Source organism: Sus scrofa, chromosome 5, assembly GCF_000003025.6.
Source record: "Sus scrofa isolate TJ Tabasco breed Duroc chromosome 5, Sscrofa11.1, whole genome shotgun sequence".
Lineage (NCBI taxonomy): Eukaryota > Metazoa > Chordata > Mammalia > Artiodactyla > Suidae > Sus > Sus scrofa.
This window is the reverse complement of record NC_010447.5, coordinates 20,512,316-20,528,772: the sequence shown is the minus strand read 5'-3', so window position 1 is coordinate 20,528,772 and position 16,457 is coordinate 20,512,316. Positions and strand designations below refer to the sequence as shown.

At 35.9% G+C, this 16,457-nt stretch overlaps 1 protein-coding gene across 1 annotated transcript; it reads left to right on the top strand.

Annotated features, from left to right (window-relative positions):
• LOC100155964 (olfactory receptor 6C75-like) lies at positions 4,808 to 9,702 on the top strand. The gene has a single exon (XM_021091758.1). It carries the CDS (start codon positions 8,622 to 8,624, stop codon positions 9,657 to 9,659), a length of 1,038 nt encoding a protein of 345 aa, XP_020947417.1. The 5' UTR covers positions 4,808 to 8,621; the 3' UTR covers positions 9,660 to 9,702.

The window sequence follows — 16,457 nt, the reverse complement described above, 5'->3', positions numbered from 1 at the left end:
ATACTACATGTATCTCTCCTTCTCTACAGTGAGAAAGCTGGCTCCAACAAAAAATCCATTAACCTATCAATTACTCAATTCTACAACACATACAAAGTAGTTTCTGAATGTTACACCTCAATTATTATAAAAACAAACTGACTATATAAACTTAATTTTTCTTTGCAGTCCCCATCCTACTGATGTCCAATTGTCAAAATACTGTCTCAAAAAATTACTTGTATCCATTCTTCGTTCTTTTCCCTATTTCGTTAACAATTTTTTTTACAGCTATGTTCACTTGCATATATCTGGTTTTAAGATCTCACTCCATTTTTGATCACTGAATTTTATCTTTGGACTATGTAAATAAGAATATTTAAAAAGTTAAAACTATGGAATTAGGTATATTCAGATTTGTGTTACTTACATTTAAATTCCATGATCTCTCTTTCTTTTCCTGTCTGAGTATGTTTTCATTATGTTAGCCTTACATTATATTTGAATATTTGTATTGTTCGTCCTCTCACGTTGCTCTTGTTTCTCAAGATTCCTTAATTATAATTGTATGCTTGTTTTTCCACGTTAAATTTAGAATTGCTTTTACTATTAGTGCCCTTCCACTTGGATCAAATCACCAAGAAATGAAGTGTCAGTGACAAATGGAATGCTATAAGGCTTTGTCACAGTGGAGATTCATAACACGAAAGTGATTATGGAACAGCCTTTTGCAGATAAACACTCTCCCTTTGAACACTTCCTTGCTTGCTACTGGCTCCCAGTAGAGACCAAAGGCCAAATCATAAGGCGTCAATTCACCATGTGGTTTGAGCTCCCATAATGAACTGGGTGTTACTGGCCCTTCTGATCCATAAACCTGGTCATTTATGGCAGCAAACTCTCATCAAAGGGAGATAGTGCTTGGGACGTCAGGCTTGAGCAGGTCCAGAAGGCACAGTAAAGCTTCTGAACTGAGACTTCTTCAAAGCAAATTTCTACTGCGTTACATCCTCTTCCTCTCTCCATATGTATTGGCCTCGATGGGGAATAACTAGTAACTAGCTGACCAAGATATAAAAAATAGGTAGCTGATTACAGGCATTCTGCACAATATCCTAGGATCCACTCAAAAGTATATCACTGTTAGATAAAATATATGCCATGTAAACCATATATATATGTATATATTTATGTATATAATTTTTAAATGCTGATATAGTGTTACCAATATTAATCAATGCTGACATTCCAGAAAAAAGTGCACTTTATCTGGAGAGGAACTGATGTTTTTCATAATAATAAAATTTTTTTTCCAAGAATATATAACAATTCCAAATATGTGTCTGTATAAAAACACAGTGTTAATATTTTTACTAGTGAAAATATGACATAACTACAAACAGAAGGAAAGAGCTCCATAGTTGTTTGGGGAGATATAAATAATTCAGTAATGGTACCAACAGTCAAATTACAGATTTGAATCATGTGGTTAAAGAATTTGAATAGACTAGCTGACTCAAATAGAACCCTGCACTCATCTACCATTACATATAATTTTCAAGTGTATGAGAAATGCTTAGAAAACTCTGATTACATTCTAAGCCATTAAGCGAAATCCAACTAATTTAGAAAGATGTAATTTAAAGAAAGTATGGTTTATGACACTAGAAGGGGATTCTTTGGGACACGTTATGCTCCCAAGGACCCATTTACAGCAGACTGAGGTCAATTCCACTCAGTGATCTTCCCCAGGGGAGAAAGAGCTGTGTGTGGTGGGGAGCATGTATCCCACACCTGAGCCTTTCAGGGTCTGCTGGAGGACCGGGGTCTGTCTTGCTCCCCTTGGGGCCCCTCTGGGACCTGACGTACTCTAGATGCCTAAAGGCTGTTGAGAACAAAGAAGAGCTGGGTGGTGTGCCTTTGCCTCAAGGAGCTGAGTGACAGCAGACAGAAACGGAGGGAGCAAGAGATTATGAGCTCTATGTAATAAAATGGACAAAAATTTCTAGTTAGGAATCTCTAAACACAATCTGAGAAGACGCATTCTCCGAAAAGATTTGAGAGGCCCTCAGAATCTCTAGGTGGGCTGAATGGTGATAGTCTCCCCTGAACAAGGCCAGCGTAAAAAGACTAGGAAAAGTGATGGTTTTCAAATGTGTAGAGCAAGCAACACCAAGTTACAGGGGACATGAGGAACAAGGAAATGGCCCAGTCAAATAAACAAATCTCCAAAAATAAACCCTAAAGAAATGGAGGTATGTATATATACCGGGCAAAGAATTCAAAGTATTTGCCATAAATATGATCATTGAGTTCAGGAAAAGTGGCAGTATTATAGCTTTATTGCATGTATCTTGAACAGTTTAATAGACCTTTTCTAAAAATGACAGAGAGCATAGAAATTCTTTACATAATATACAATATCCTGATCAATATTTAACTTGAAAATATGCACAACATTTCCCAAAGTACAAAGCATGGAAAAACTAAGGAAAAAACCTTATATGTAAAGTGTTACAAATTTTGCTAATTTCCTTTTAATTTAATGATGATGATGAAACCAAACCAAGTCAAATAAAAAGCAACAAGAAAGAAACATAAAGATTATCTTTGGCCTCTTGAAGCGCTGGGATTCAAAGTTCTTCCCACTACAAACAAGTCCAGCTTCAAAGCCTCACTGCCTGGGCTAAACAGATACGTGGGGAACCCGTGGACCAGTTTGGGGAGTTTTTGGGGAGCAGGGAGGGACAGGAAACTGTGGAAAGCATTACAAAGCCTGCTTCTCCCTGGCAGGGGAAAGGGTAAAGTCACAGGAAGGAACAGAGTGGAACAGTAATACGGCGGAGCTCTTGTCCTTCAGTTCTCCTCCTAGAGGCAGCACTAAGGGGCCTGCTCCTGTGGCTGCAGGTGGTCAAGGGTCCAGGCAAACAAGGACTCGGGACGTTGCCAGCCAAGCTGAGAACCAGCAGAAGTCTGTGAGCTTTGGGGAAACCCACTGTGGATTTAGGCCATATTTTTAAGCATCAGAGTAATAGAGTGGCTTTCTTTTCCACAGCTGTAAAAAAGTTGAGGGGTAGGATCTTCATTGTTTTATGTTTTCTTTTTAAAATTATTTTTATTTTTTAAAATATATTTGACACACAGGAGTTCCTGTCGTGGCTCAGTGGTTAACGAATCCAACTAGGAACCATGAGGTTGTGGGTTCGGTTCCTGTCCTTGCTCAGTGGATTAAGGATCTGGCGTTGCCGTGAGCTGTGGTGTAGGTCGCAGACGCGGCTTGGATCTGGTGTTGCTGTGGCTCTGGCGTAGGCCAGCGGCTACAGCTCCGATTAGACCCCTAGCCTGGGAACCTCCATATGCTGCAGGAGCGGCCCTAGAAAAGGCAGAAAGACATATATATATATATATAAATTTGGCATACCATATGCTATTAGTTTCAGGTGTACAACATAATGATTCGATACTTGTCTATATCACAAAATGATCACTTCAGTAAGTCTAGTTACATCCCACATAGTTATAATTATTTCCTTCTTGTGATGAGAACTTTTAAGGTCCACTATTTTAGCAACTTTCAAATATGCAACACAGAATCATTAGCTATAGTCACCATGCTTTGCATGATGCTAATTTATTTTAACTAATTTGCTGGTTTATTCTACCACCACGAGGGAAACTTATGTTTGGATCAATTCTCATGGCACATATCCAGAGAAAAATAAACATAATTTGACATTATGCTGAATTTATTGAAATGAGAGTATTTATCAGAAATTCGTGGATGTGCCATGACAACTTGAATATATGGGAGAGGTTCCACAGGGTTCTCAGGTGGCTATTAAATTGACAATTTTAAGTTAACCTATAACAGAAGTTGAAATACCACACATTCCTTAAAAAGCATAAAAAGCTAAATACCATAAAAAACAGGGTTTTAAATCAGTAGATTGAAGAGGTATATAGATTGGAATGCATTCAACATGTTCAAAGCTATTCATTAACTGAAGAGCAAACTATTCTGTAAGATGTCCAAGGTTGAAACGTGTACAATGTCTTTGCAATGTCTTCTTTTTTTTTCACCTAAGAAAAAGGGAAGGCAGGGTGGATAATTAAAGTAGGAGATGCTTCTATTGAAGCATCCACTAAGCATCACTGCGAAGGTCTTCCTTAAGTTTTGGAATCATGAGACCTTTGTACCCACAAACTTTTACACACATTCCCAGCTGAGGTTAAATAGGGTGATTCTCCACTTTCTTTTTTCAACCCTTGTGCCTTAGACAAATGTCCTTTTCATGGCCTATATAATGCAATATTTTTTTACATTTTTGTGTTATTTTATTGGTGACTTTATGGCTTAAACAGTGCTCAAAGCCTAGTACTAAAGCGCTAATTTCTTAAGAGCATGTATACTCCTATAACCCATTATTGAAAATAGATATAAAAGCAGATTCTACTAAAATTTCTGAGAGTACATTAATTCCTATGGTCAATGGAGATTTAAGTTATTTTTTTAAATTGTTCTTAAAGTATTTGTTTTCAGGAGTTCCCGTCGTGGCGCAGTGGTTAACGAATCCGACTAGGAACCATGAGGTGGCGGGTTCGATCCCTGCCCTTGCTCAGTGGGTTAATGATCCCGCATTGCCATGAGCTGTGGTGTAGGTTGCAGACGCGGCTCGGATCCCGGATCCCGCGTTGCTGTGGCTCTGGCGTAGGCCAGTGGCTACAGCTCCGATTCAACCCCTAGCCTGGGAACCTCCATATGCCTCGGGAGCGGCCCAAGAAATAGCAAAAAAAAAAAAAAAAAAAAAAGTATTTGTTTTCAGTACTATACTCGTCTGCATCATGCTCTTCAAAAAGTTCACGCCCACTTGAAATCTGTAAATATGACCTTATTTGGAGATAGGGTCTACGCAGATGTAATCAAGTTAAGATGAGGTCCTGTACATTAACTTTCCATGTAGCCTTATTTAATAACAGGTTGTCCATGATTTATTATTTTAAATAAAATTTTCACTTACAGATTAACACCATATAAATACAAATGCAACATTTATAATTAAAGATGAGCATGTTTATGGCACATTAGTCAAATTCTTTTTTAATAGTCACTTTCTGCAATGTTTTGAGAATTGCTGCATCATATACCATAAATAACTTCATTTGTCCTCCAAAGCAACAGTGAAAGTAATTTTAAAATCTTTCCTCAGAAAGTTGCTATTAAGATCATTAGATAATACCAATTTCCATTTAATTTGAACTATTTATATGTTTTATGGAACTCCTGAATTAAAGAGTAACTAAGTATGTTTCAAATAATTATTGTGAGTATTATAAATGTCTTTTCAGACCAAAGCAGTAAGTAATATGATAATGCTGGGAGAGAATATTGCTTGTATTGAACAAGAAAAAGGGAATCTGAGATTTCAAAAACAATGTAGAAATCTCACACTTTCTTGTAAGAAGTGAAAATTATGCAAAAAGCTGCCTTTGACATCTCTATTCTCAGAACCTAATTTGAGCCTAATACATATTGTCAAAAATACTTATTGAGTGAATAAATGGTAGTGATTCTAATTATGATCAGATTTTCTGCCATCATTCAGTGGAAAGATAGAAAACCTTAAAGACAAGCCTGACTTCTCCTATGCTGCTGAGTAATGGAGACCTCAGTCCCAGTCTAAAACATCATAATGAATTCTTCACATTTTTCTTAAGATTAGAGAAAGACTCACTTGTTCACGACTTAGTCTGTTGCCATTCAGAAACTAATCTCTACGACTTGGTTATTGTTTCTACTTGTGAAGTTGTGGATTGTGATGAAAACGCAAATCTTTCTACATATCTTTTGTGCCCTGACTTTAGGCCACTATCACCTAAATATTTTATTCTAAATTATACACTAATTCAGGCCATTGTTTATTGTGTGGTGTCTTGAGAACACCAATCTCCATGGTTGCCTTTTGTTTACTTATCAACTAGTTCCCCTGAGTCCCCTGTAATGGAGCAGATAAAATTATGACTGGCCTGCATAACATTACTTCTGCACAAAAGATTGTACCATCTTGCCCACCAAGCTTGGAATGACATTCCATCAGACTTCATTTCAACTCTAACTTATTTCAAATACCAAGATAATACTTCTTTAGGTGACAATAGGTAGGATATCCTGGGAACTTAGATTCCTGGAGAAATTTGCACTGGTATTTAGCAATGGATTGTAATTTACCCTATTTGTAAACATTGCAGAGGAGCTCTTAGAATTATTCTTTATTATTGGTATTTTGGATATTTGATTACAAATATACGATGAGAGAGGAGAAGCAGATTGCAAAGGTTTTTGAAAAATCCCAAATCATTAGTTTAAACAAATTAAAGATGCCTTTAGAAATGATATTGATTAAACCAGTCATATTTACCCTAAAAGTAAGTACTTCTTTGATAGTTTCTTTCAGAAATATATTTTTGCTTTAATAGTGTATAGTTATGTTTATACAATTAATCTCAATTATTCACACATTGTTTAGATAAAATTAAACCACTTCATTTATATGAAAGATATAAAGAAAATTTTCAAGCTACTAAAACAGCAATTACAAGCAATATTTTATTATAATATAAATATTTTGTAATTTTATAGGACTTCCATGATTTTTTGTGTTCTTGCCTACATGGCTTTTCATTATCATTGTTTGTATAAGCAATATCATAATACCATGTAATCAACTTGTACAAGATTCTAAACTATTTTTTGATGTGTTTTAACACTGAGCAGATATACTTTATGTTTTAGCTTTGCATAATATGAATTTTATTCATGAAGATTAGCATTCATCATATAGTGGCAAAAGACCCAAAAAAAGCATATTTTATTACCACAAAGAAAACAGATGATTGAAAGTGGAAATATGTCCCTACCAGCAATTTTGTAAGTAAAAATTTTGAGTAAGTTCATTAACATATTAAATATAATGGCTGATACTGAGAAAATAGTATTCTTTTAAAAGCTCTGAAACCTCTAAAAAATATAAGAAAACAAATGAGGCATTACAGACTTAGACAGTCTTTCTAGACATTAAGTATTTAAAAAATTAGATTATAGAACATCCAACACTTTAAGGGAAAATAATAACTTTTTCCCATTTTCAAATATTATTTGAACCACTGAATTTTGGAAATATCAATTGTGCATACACTAATACCAATATATTAAAAAAGTTTTAAAGATTTTTTTTTTATAGAAGGTTTAGATTCAGGGCAAACTTGAGAGTAAGATACAGAAATGTCCCATATACCTCTTCCTCCCACAGAGTCATAGCCTCCCTCATTATCATCCACCATCAGAGTACTACATTTGTTACTAGTTATGAATCTACATTGACACAAATATTTCAAGTCCATATTTTAACTTAGTTTGCTTTTAGGAGTGAGAAATTTATGGTTTTGTATGATCATAAAATGTCATGCGTCCACCATTATACTTTTCCACAGATTATTTTCATTGTCCTGAAAATTCCCTAGATTGAAGGTACTCACAGCCCCTCCTTTGTAAACACCCGACATTCATCAAAAATTTTACTGTCTTACACTACGTCTTCAGCAACTATCATATTGCAGACATCATACATATGTACTCTTTTCATATTGGTTTCTTTCACTTAGTAAAATGCATTTAGAGAACTTTATTATAACTTCCCGTTAATGATGGTTAGTGGAGCAAACAAACAAATCCTGCAGAATACCAAGAGTTACATTAGAGGAAAACAAAGAAAAAGAAAAGAAGAAAGAAAGAAAAAAGAAGAAAGCAGAAAGATAAAAGAAAGCAAAGAAGGAAGGAAGGGTCTTTGCCTTTCCAAAACTTATTTCGAATGTTAACTATTGCCTTTTATCATCCGTAGAGAAAAGAATATGCAATATTGTGGAGAAGTGCCAAAATGATTTTTGGAAATAAGCAGGAATGCTTGACAGTTCTAAAAATAAAATTAGGACTTAAGTAAAAGTACTTCTTTACATATACTATGTAATATACATATGCATATATATCATAGATTCATGGTAGATAAGAAGTAAATTAAATGTATTAAAAGTGATGTATTTACAACCTGCAATACATCTTTATAGCAGACTGCTATCTAAAACTAGAATGTCTTGCAATACAGACATTGGAGTTAGATGGGAACTCACCCCCCTCCACTCATTAAATACCTCTCTCTGTATACTATTATCAGGGACACATTAATCTACCAGACAACTGAGTTGTTTCCACAGATTTTAAGAGTTCCAGTGAGTAAAGAGAAAGAAATGCTTACACAAAATCAACAAATTAAAAATGTATATGAAGAAAAAAGCAACAAAAAAAAATCTTCAAGGGTATTGTGGTGTGCTGGAGGTAAGCACTCGGAGTCTTATTTGAGGTTTCAATCTCAGAGATTTCAACCTCTTTTTTCCCTTGTTTTCAGGACTATATTGAAATATTTAGCACACAGAGATTTACACTGAAACGTGTGAGAATGCAATGAAGGAAATGTAGGATAGTGAAGTAACATATGGCATAAGAATTACAAAGTTTAAGTATTTTCTTTCCAGGTACTACAAAATCATTTTTCTCTAAAAGCCCAGGCAGCAATATTTTTAAATGTGTGTTCATGTGTGCACGATCATGTGTGTATGCATGTGTGTCTCTGCCAGTGTTACAGTTTTTTGTGTCTTCATCTGTTTTACAGCTAAAACAAAGAAGGAAAATAATGAGAAATTACACTGAAGTAACAGAGTTTATTCTTCTTGGATTGACGGATGATCCGCAGTGGCAGGCTGTACTCTTCACACTCCTGCTTGTTACCTACATGCTGAGTGTGACCGGGAACCTGACCATTATCGCCCTCACCCTTTCAGACCCCCATCTGCAGACGCCAATGTACTTCTTCCTTCGGAACTTCGCATTCCTAGAAATATCCTTCACGTCTGTCTGCATTCCCAGATTCCTTGTCACTCTCGTGACGGGGGACAGAACCATTTCTTATGATGGTTGTGTGGCGCAGCTGTTTTTCCTTATCTTCTTGGGGGTGACAGAATTTTACCTCCTGGCCGCCATGTCCTATGACCGCTACGTGGCCATCTGCAAACCTCTCCATTATACCATCATCATGAGCAGCAGAGTCTGTGCACTTCTTGTCTTCAGCTCATGGCTTGCAGGATTCCTGATCATCTTTCCACCAATAATCCTGCTGCTGCAGTTGGAGTTCTGTGCCTCCAATATAGTTGATCATTTCATCTGTGATGCTTCTCCAATTCTGCAGCTGTCCTGCTCCAGCACTCGCCTGCTAGAACTCATGGCATTTTTTTTAGCTGTGGTCACACTCATGGTCACGCTAACACTAGTTATTCTCTCCTACACATATATCGTCCGGACGATTCTGAGACTTCCTTCCACAAGTCAAAGGAAAAAAGCCTTTTCCACATGCTCCTCCCACATGAGAGTTGTCTCCCTCTCTTATGGCAGCTGCATCTTCATGTACATTAAGCCTTCGGCAAGGGAAAGGGTGACTTTAAGCAAAGGAGTGGCTGTGCTCAATACCTCAGTGGCCCCGCTTTTGAATCCTTTTATATACACTCTACGAAATCAGCAAGTGAAGCAAGCCTTCAGGAACATGGTCCAGAGAAGGGCCTTTTCTTCAAACCAATGAATATTTAAAAAAAAAAAAAAAAAAAAAAAAAAAAAAAAAAAAAAAAAAAACTCTGAAAACAAAGCAAAATGAAAAACTCTCTATATCACTCTACATAAATTCTTTCAAAACCTCATTTTGCTCTTTCAGTTATAGTTATATATCATCAATGCCTCTTACTAGCCTAAAACAAGGTCTTAACTATTTAAAGTTATATAGAGAAGATCAATGTTTACTTTGTAACAAAAGTGTAGATGTCAGCAATCTCCATTGTTTCTCATTTCAAAGCAAGGTAAATTATAGGTTCGTGCAAAAATACAGTATGTTGTAAGAAGCTTACTACAACCACATACAAAATAAAATTTATTTCATAGGAAATAAAAATATGTATCTTAATTAACATCTCAAATTTCTCCTGTGGCACCAAGAAAACATGTTCACAAGTTTAAAGCATTATTAAACTATGTCCTTAATTATCAATAATATATAATTAAAAGGTGTTGAATAATTAAAAATAAATTTAAGATAAATGTGGTGTCAGAATTATTATTTGAAATGAGACTGTATAGATTTTTATATTAGTTTTCCAAGAAAATAAGAGCAGTTTTTATGCAACAGAGGAGGTTTAATTTATCTTTTTTTCCTTTGATAATATTTTCTTTGTAAAAGGATAAATTATTTGACTAAAGGTTTCATCTTTCTGCCAGTCATATTTGAAAAGGAAAACCGTGGTCTATGAAGGCAAATCAAGCTTCTGATAAAAATCATATTTATATCCATACTCTTTCAAATAATACAAAAATGGTGTTTCAAAAGACATGGACAAAATGAGAAACAGAATCCAAAATGGTGTGAGACAATGAGACTCTAGAGAGTATCTTGGAAATAATGCTACAGAAAGTATTTATGCATTTGTTTTCCTTTCTTAGCAAATCTATAATACTTTCTTTTTTTTTTTTTTGTCTTTTTGTCTTTTTGCTAAACGTTTCTTGGGCCGCTCCCGTGGCATATGGAGGTTCCCAGGCTAGGGGTCAAATCGGAGCTGTAGCCTCCGGCCTATGCCAGAGCCACAGCAACGTGGGATCCGAGCCGCGTCTGCAACCTACACCACAGCTCATGGCAACGCCGGATCCTTAACCCACTGAGCAAGGGCAGGGACTGAACCTGCAACCTCATGGTTCCTAGTTGGATTCGTTAACCACTGCGCCACGACGGGAACTCCTACAATACTTTCTTTATCTTTCCACTATCTCTTTCACAGAAGGGTCTCCCTCTTTCACTCATATCCAAGAAAATGCCACTGGGAAGTAGTATTTGATTACTGGAAACAATGTGCCCAAACCTAGTTCCCACAGTTAATGAGGCAGTTACAAAAAATAAAATTGCGTGCAAGCATTTTGAATGACATTATGACATCAGGTGAGGAATGTTGTGGAATGAATTGAGATACATCAATTTCTCTCTTTGAAACCTAGCTCTTAGTCATACTTGGGTTGAAGTTATTATTCTGTCAAGATGGAATCTCATGCAGCCTCTCTGCACATTTAATAAATTAATTATATTCAACTTTTGAGCTGCCCTAAAAAAAAGAGTACTTTAAATTAATATTAATTACTTGGTATAAAATGGCATATGCATCTCAAAATTAATGGGGGGAAATGGGAAGCAGAGAGAAGAGGTTATTAGGGAGCAAAGACCTTTCTCTAGAAGTGCTTGATTTCTTATGTCATTGATTCTGATTTCTTTAAAGTACAAAGGAGGTCTCTTGTGGCACTGCGGGTCTATAGGGTCCAGTATTGCTACTGAGGCCTTTTGGGTCGCTGCTGCAGTGCAGGTTCAGTTCCTGGCCTGGGAACTTCCATATACCACAAAGAAAATAAGATAAAATAAAACACTGATCAAAAATTAATCTCTTACACAATGAAAAATTCTTACACAAGCATATCAAAATCAGTGTCCATCATGGACGCTAGTTTCTTATATATGGTCCAGTAATCATGTCCTTGGCATTTACCCAAAGGAGCTGAAAACTTATATCTACATACAAAAAAAACATCCAGACAAATGTTTATAACAACTTTATTCCTAATTGACATTTGGAAAGCCACCAAGATATTCTTCAGTAGGTGAATGGATAAATGGACTGTGGTACTTCCAGACAATGGAATATTACATAGTGCTAAAAGAGATGAGCTATCAAAATATTAAATAACATGGAGGAACATTAAGTGCACATTCTTTAGTGAAAGAAGCCAACCTGAAAATGCCACATACTTTATGATTCCAACTGCATGACATTCTAGAGATAGTAAAACTATGGGGATGGTAAGAAGATCAGTGGTTGCCAGGGTTTGAGATTGGGGAGAGGGATGAATAGGTCAAGTACAGAATATGTTTAAGATATTGAAAATATCCTGTGTAATATATAATGATGGATACATGTCATTTTACATTTGTCTAAACCATAGACTCTGTAACACCACAAATGAACAATAAGGACTTTAGGCAGTTTACATGCTGTTGCAGGTTCATCAGTTTTGACAAATGTACTACTCTGGTGCATATCGATAATATGGAGCATATTGACAATGGGGGAGGCTATGCATGTGTAGGGACAGCAGACCTATGGGAAATCTCTGAATCTTCCTCTCAATATTGCTGTGAACCTAAAAGTTCTCTTTAAAAACAGTGTTTAAAAAGAAAAAATGACTCTATGCTCAAAAGCTTGAAATTTTAAATGAGACCATTTTTTTTTTTTTGGAAAAATACAAACTACCAAACTCACACAAGGAAAAAGATCATCTGAATATATTTATTTGAGTTAAAGAAATTTCATTGATAATTAACAACATTCCAAGAAGAAAAGTCTTTTCAGCAAGCATTGCTGGGAAACCTGGACAGTGGCATGCATATCAATGAAACTGGAACACACCCTCACACCATGCATGAAAATAAACTCAAAATGGCTGAAAGACTTAAATATAAGGCAAGACACCATTAAACTCCTGGAAGAGAACATAGGCAAAACATTCTCTGACATCAACCACATAAATATTTTCTCAGGTCAGTCTCCCAGAGCAACAGAAATAAAAGCAAAAATAAACCAATGGGAACTAATTAAACTGACAGGCTTTTGCACAGCAAAGAAAACCAAAAAGAAAACAAAAAGACAACTTAAGGAATGGGAGAAAATAGTTTCAAATGATGCAACTGACAAGGGCTTAATCTCTAGAATATACAAGCAACTTATACAACTCAACAGAAAAAAAGCCAACAACCCAGTGGAAAAATGGGCAAAAGACCTGAATAGACATTTCTCCAAAGAACATGTACAGATGGCCAACAAGCACATGAAAAAATGCTCAACATCCCTAATTACTAGAGAAACGCAAATCAAAACTACCATAAGATACTACCTCACACCAGTCAAAATGGCCATCGTTAATACGTCCACAAATCACAAATGCCGGAGGGGTTGTGGAGACAAGGGAACCCTCCTGCACTGTTGGTGGGAATGTAAGCTGGTACAACCACTATGGAGAATAGTATGGACGTACCTCAGAAAACTATACATAGAACTACCATATGACCCAGCAATCCCACTCTTAGGCATATATCCAACAAAACTTTCCTTAAAAAAGACATATGCACCTGCATGTTCATTGCAGCACTATTCACAACAGCCAAGACATGGAAACAACCCAAATGTCCATCGACATATGATTGGATTAGGAAGATTTTGTATATATACACAATGAATACTACTCAGTCATAAAAAAGAATGAAATAATGCCATTTGCAGCAACATGGATGGAACTAGAGACTCGAATACTGAGTGAAGTAAGTCAGAAAGAGAAAGACAAATACCATATGATTATCACTGATATGTGGAATCTAATATATGGCACAAATGAACCTTTCCACAGGAAAGAAAATCATGGACTTGGAGAATGGACTTGTGCTTGCCAAGTGGGAGTTCGGAGTTAATGGATGCAAACTATTGCCTTTGGAATGGATTAGCAATGAGATCCTGCTGTGTAGCACTGGGAACTATGTCTTGTCACTTATGATGGAGCATGATAATGTGAGAAAATAGAATGTATACATGTATGTGTAGCTGGGTCACCTTGCTGTACAGTGGAAAAAAAAATTGTATTGGGAAAATAAGAATTAAAAAATAAATAAATACAAAAAAAAAACCTAAAACAAAACAAAACAATAAAGATATCACTTGTGACAGAAACAATCATTAGGCTTTTCTTCATTAAAACTTAAAATTTCTGGAGTTCCCGTCGTGGCGCAGTGGTTAACGAATCCGACCAGGAACCATGAGGTTGCGGGTTCGGTCCCTGCCCTTGCTCAGTGGGTTAACGATCCGGTGTTGCTGTGAGCTGTGGTGTAGGTTGCAGACGCGGCTCGGATCCCGCGTTGCTGTGGCTCTGGCGTAGGCTGGTGGCTATAGCTCCGATTGGACCCCTAGCCTGGGAACCTCCATATGCCGCGGGAGTGGCCCAAGAAATAGCAACAACAACAACAACAAAAAGACAAAAGACAAAAAGACAAAAAAAAAAAACTTAAAATTTCTGCTGCAATAGGCACTGTCAACATAGTGAGGACAAGCCATAGACTGGAAGAAAATACTGGAAAATACATAGTTGATAGAGGACTGTTTATCCAAAATTTACCAAAAGAAGCCTCTTAAAATTCAACAATAAAAAAATGAACAACCTAAATAAAAAATGAGAAAAATATTCCACAGACACCTCCACAAAGGTGAAATATAGAAGGAAAATATATCAAAATATGTTTAGCATCACTGTCATTAGGTGACTGCAAATTAAAACAGTGTGCTACAGCTATGCACATACTATAATGGCTCATTTGTAATGACTCATCGACAACAGCACTTGCTAGAGATAATGCAGAGCAGCAGGAATTCTGATACTCTCATTTATTGCTAATGGTAAAACAAAACGATATAATCACTTTGGAAGACATTTTGCACTTCGTAAAATCTAATTAGTCTTTCGTATGATCCAGCAATTGAAGTCCCTGATGTTTACCCAACTGATTTGAAAACTCATGTCCAAAAAAAAAAAAAAAAAGCCATGCAAATATTTCACAGAAGCTTTATTGATAATCACCATAAACTAAAAGTATCCAAGCTGCTCCTATATAGATAAATGGATAAACAAACTGTGGTCCATTCACTGAGAGAAAGAATGAGTTATCAAATAATGAAAAGACATGGATGACACTTAAATCAGTAATTCTAATTGAAGCATTTGAAAAAGTAATATACTGTATGACTCCAATACATGATCTTCCAGAAGAAGGAAAACTACATAAAATGTAAAAAGATCAATGGTTTGCAGGAGTTGTTGAGAGAAAGGGAAGTTTACATAGGTGAGGTAAATGAGGACTCCAGGCAAAGAACCTATTCTGCATATAATTCAAACAGTGAATTCATAGTACTATGCATTTGTCAAAATTCATAGAACATTGCATTACAAAGAAATCTTAATTTATCAAAATGTTTGAAAATAATCATGTGGTTAAGTGATCACAGATGAGATGTAGAAAGTGACCCCCCTCCAAATTACAGTATTTTAAATGTATGATCTTATTAAAGGTGATAGGATGTAATGTTGCTGACCCAAGAAACTTAAGAAATGATTGAAATCTCCAAGACAAAAAATGAAAAAGGATCATGAGTACAATATTCTAGTTACTAAAGTGGTTCCCCATCATGGTATAGATCAATAATTTTGATAATGCTATCCATGTATGTAGAAATTGAACAATTAAGTAAATAAATGGTAGATGATGTAGCCAGGATTCTCAGTTTTGTAGTGGAAGGTTACAGAGGAGCAAGAACAACCTATAATAATCTATGTAGTAATGAAGATATCATATCAGTATGGATCCATTTTTAGCTTAATACAGATTCAGAAGGTAACACAGAGTAATATTTACACATACATATTTATGCACAGGTTAGTAGGCTCACATATATTTCCTGGTTCTATCCTCCTATAGGACCAAGAAGCAGGGACACCACAGTAATGAACACACCAGAGCTGAGATATTGGTTCCTAATACCATTCTCCAATAAAAGGAACCAGGTATCAGTGGAGAAATGTCATATTAGACGGATGTGGTAAGGAACAGAGAAGACGACCCTAAAGCATCTTAGAGTTCCAGAAAGGAAATGATTTTTTTTTAAAGCATTGTAATGGCTCTATGTCAAAGGAAACAATAGCCAACTGAAAGAGCTCCCAGGGGTCAAAGCTGAAAAAATTTAGCAACAAAATAAAACAGCATTAGGTATAACTGAAAGTACAAAACAAATATCCATGAATCCAAACTGACATAAATCAATAATTGAATAAATTAATAAATGGGGAAGAATATACAAATTACCCATGGAAAGGAATCCCAAATAATTCATATAGATAATCCACCTTCAATAGAGAAGAACTTAATTCCCACCCTTTCAGTGTGAGCTGCACAGAGTACTTTCCTTCTGAAGAGTAGGGTGTAGAAAGTGGAGGCTGAAGGGGGAAAGCAACTTTATGGTGGAGAACCCTAACAGTACCTCTGCTCCCATCGGCAGCGATAAATCACGTTGAGAGTAGGAAAAAATAAGAATTATAAAAACAGCATACAAATTTCGTTTGCCTCATTCTCTACTGCAAAGGAAGCGATACTTAAAAAAGTTTTTCAGATAATCAATTTCATGAGTTTTCTGTGTGTATTTTATCAGTCCCTCAGTTTTTTTTCTTTTCTTTTTTTTTTTTTTTTGCTTTTTAGGGCCAC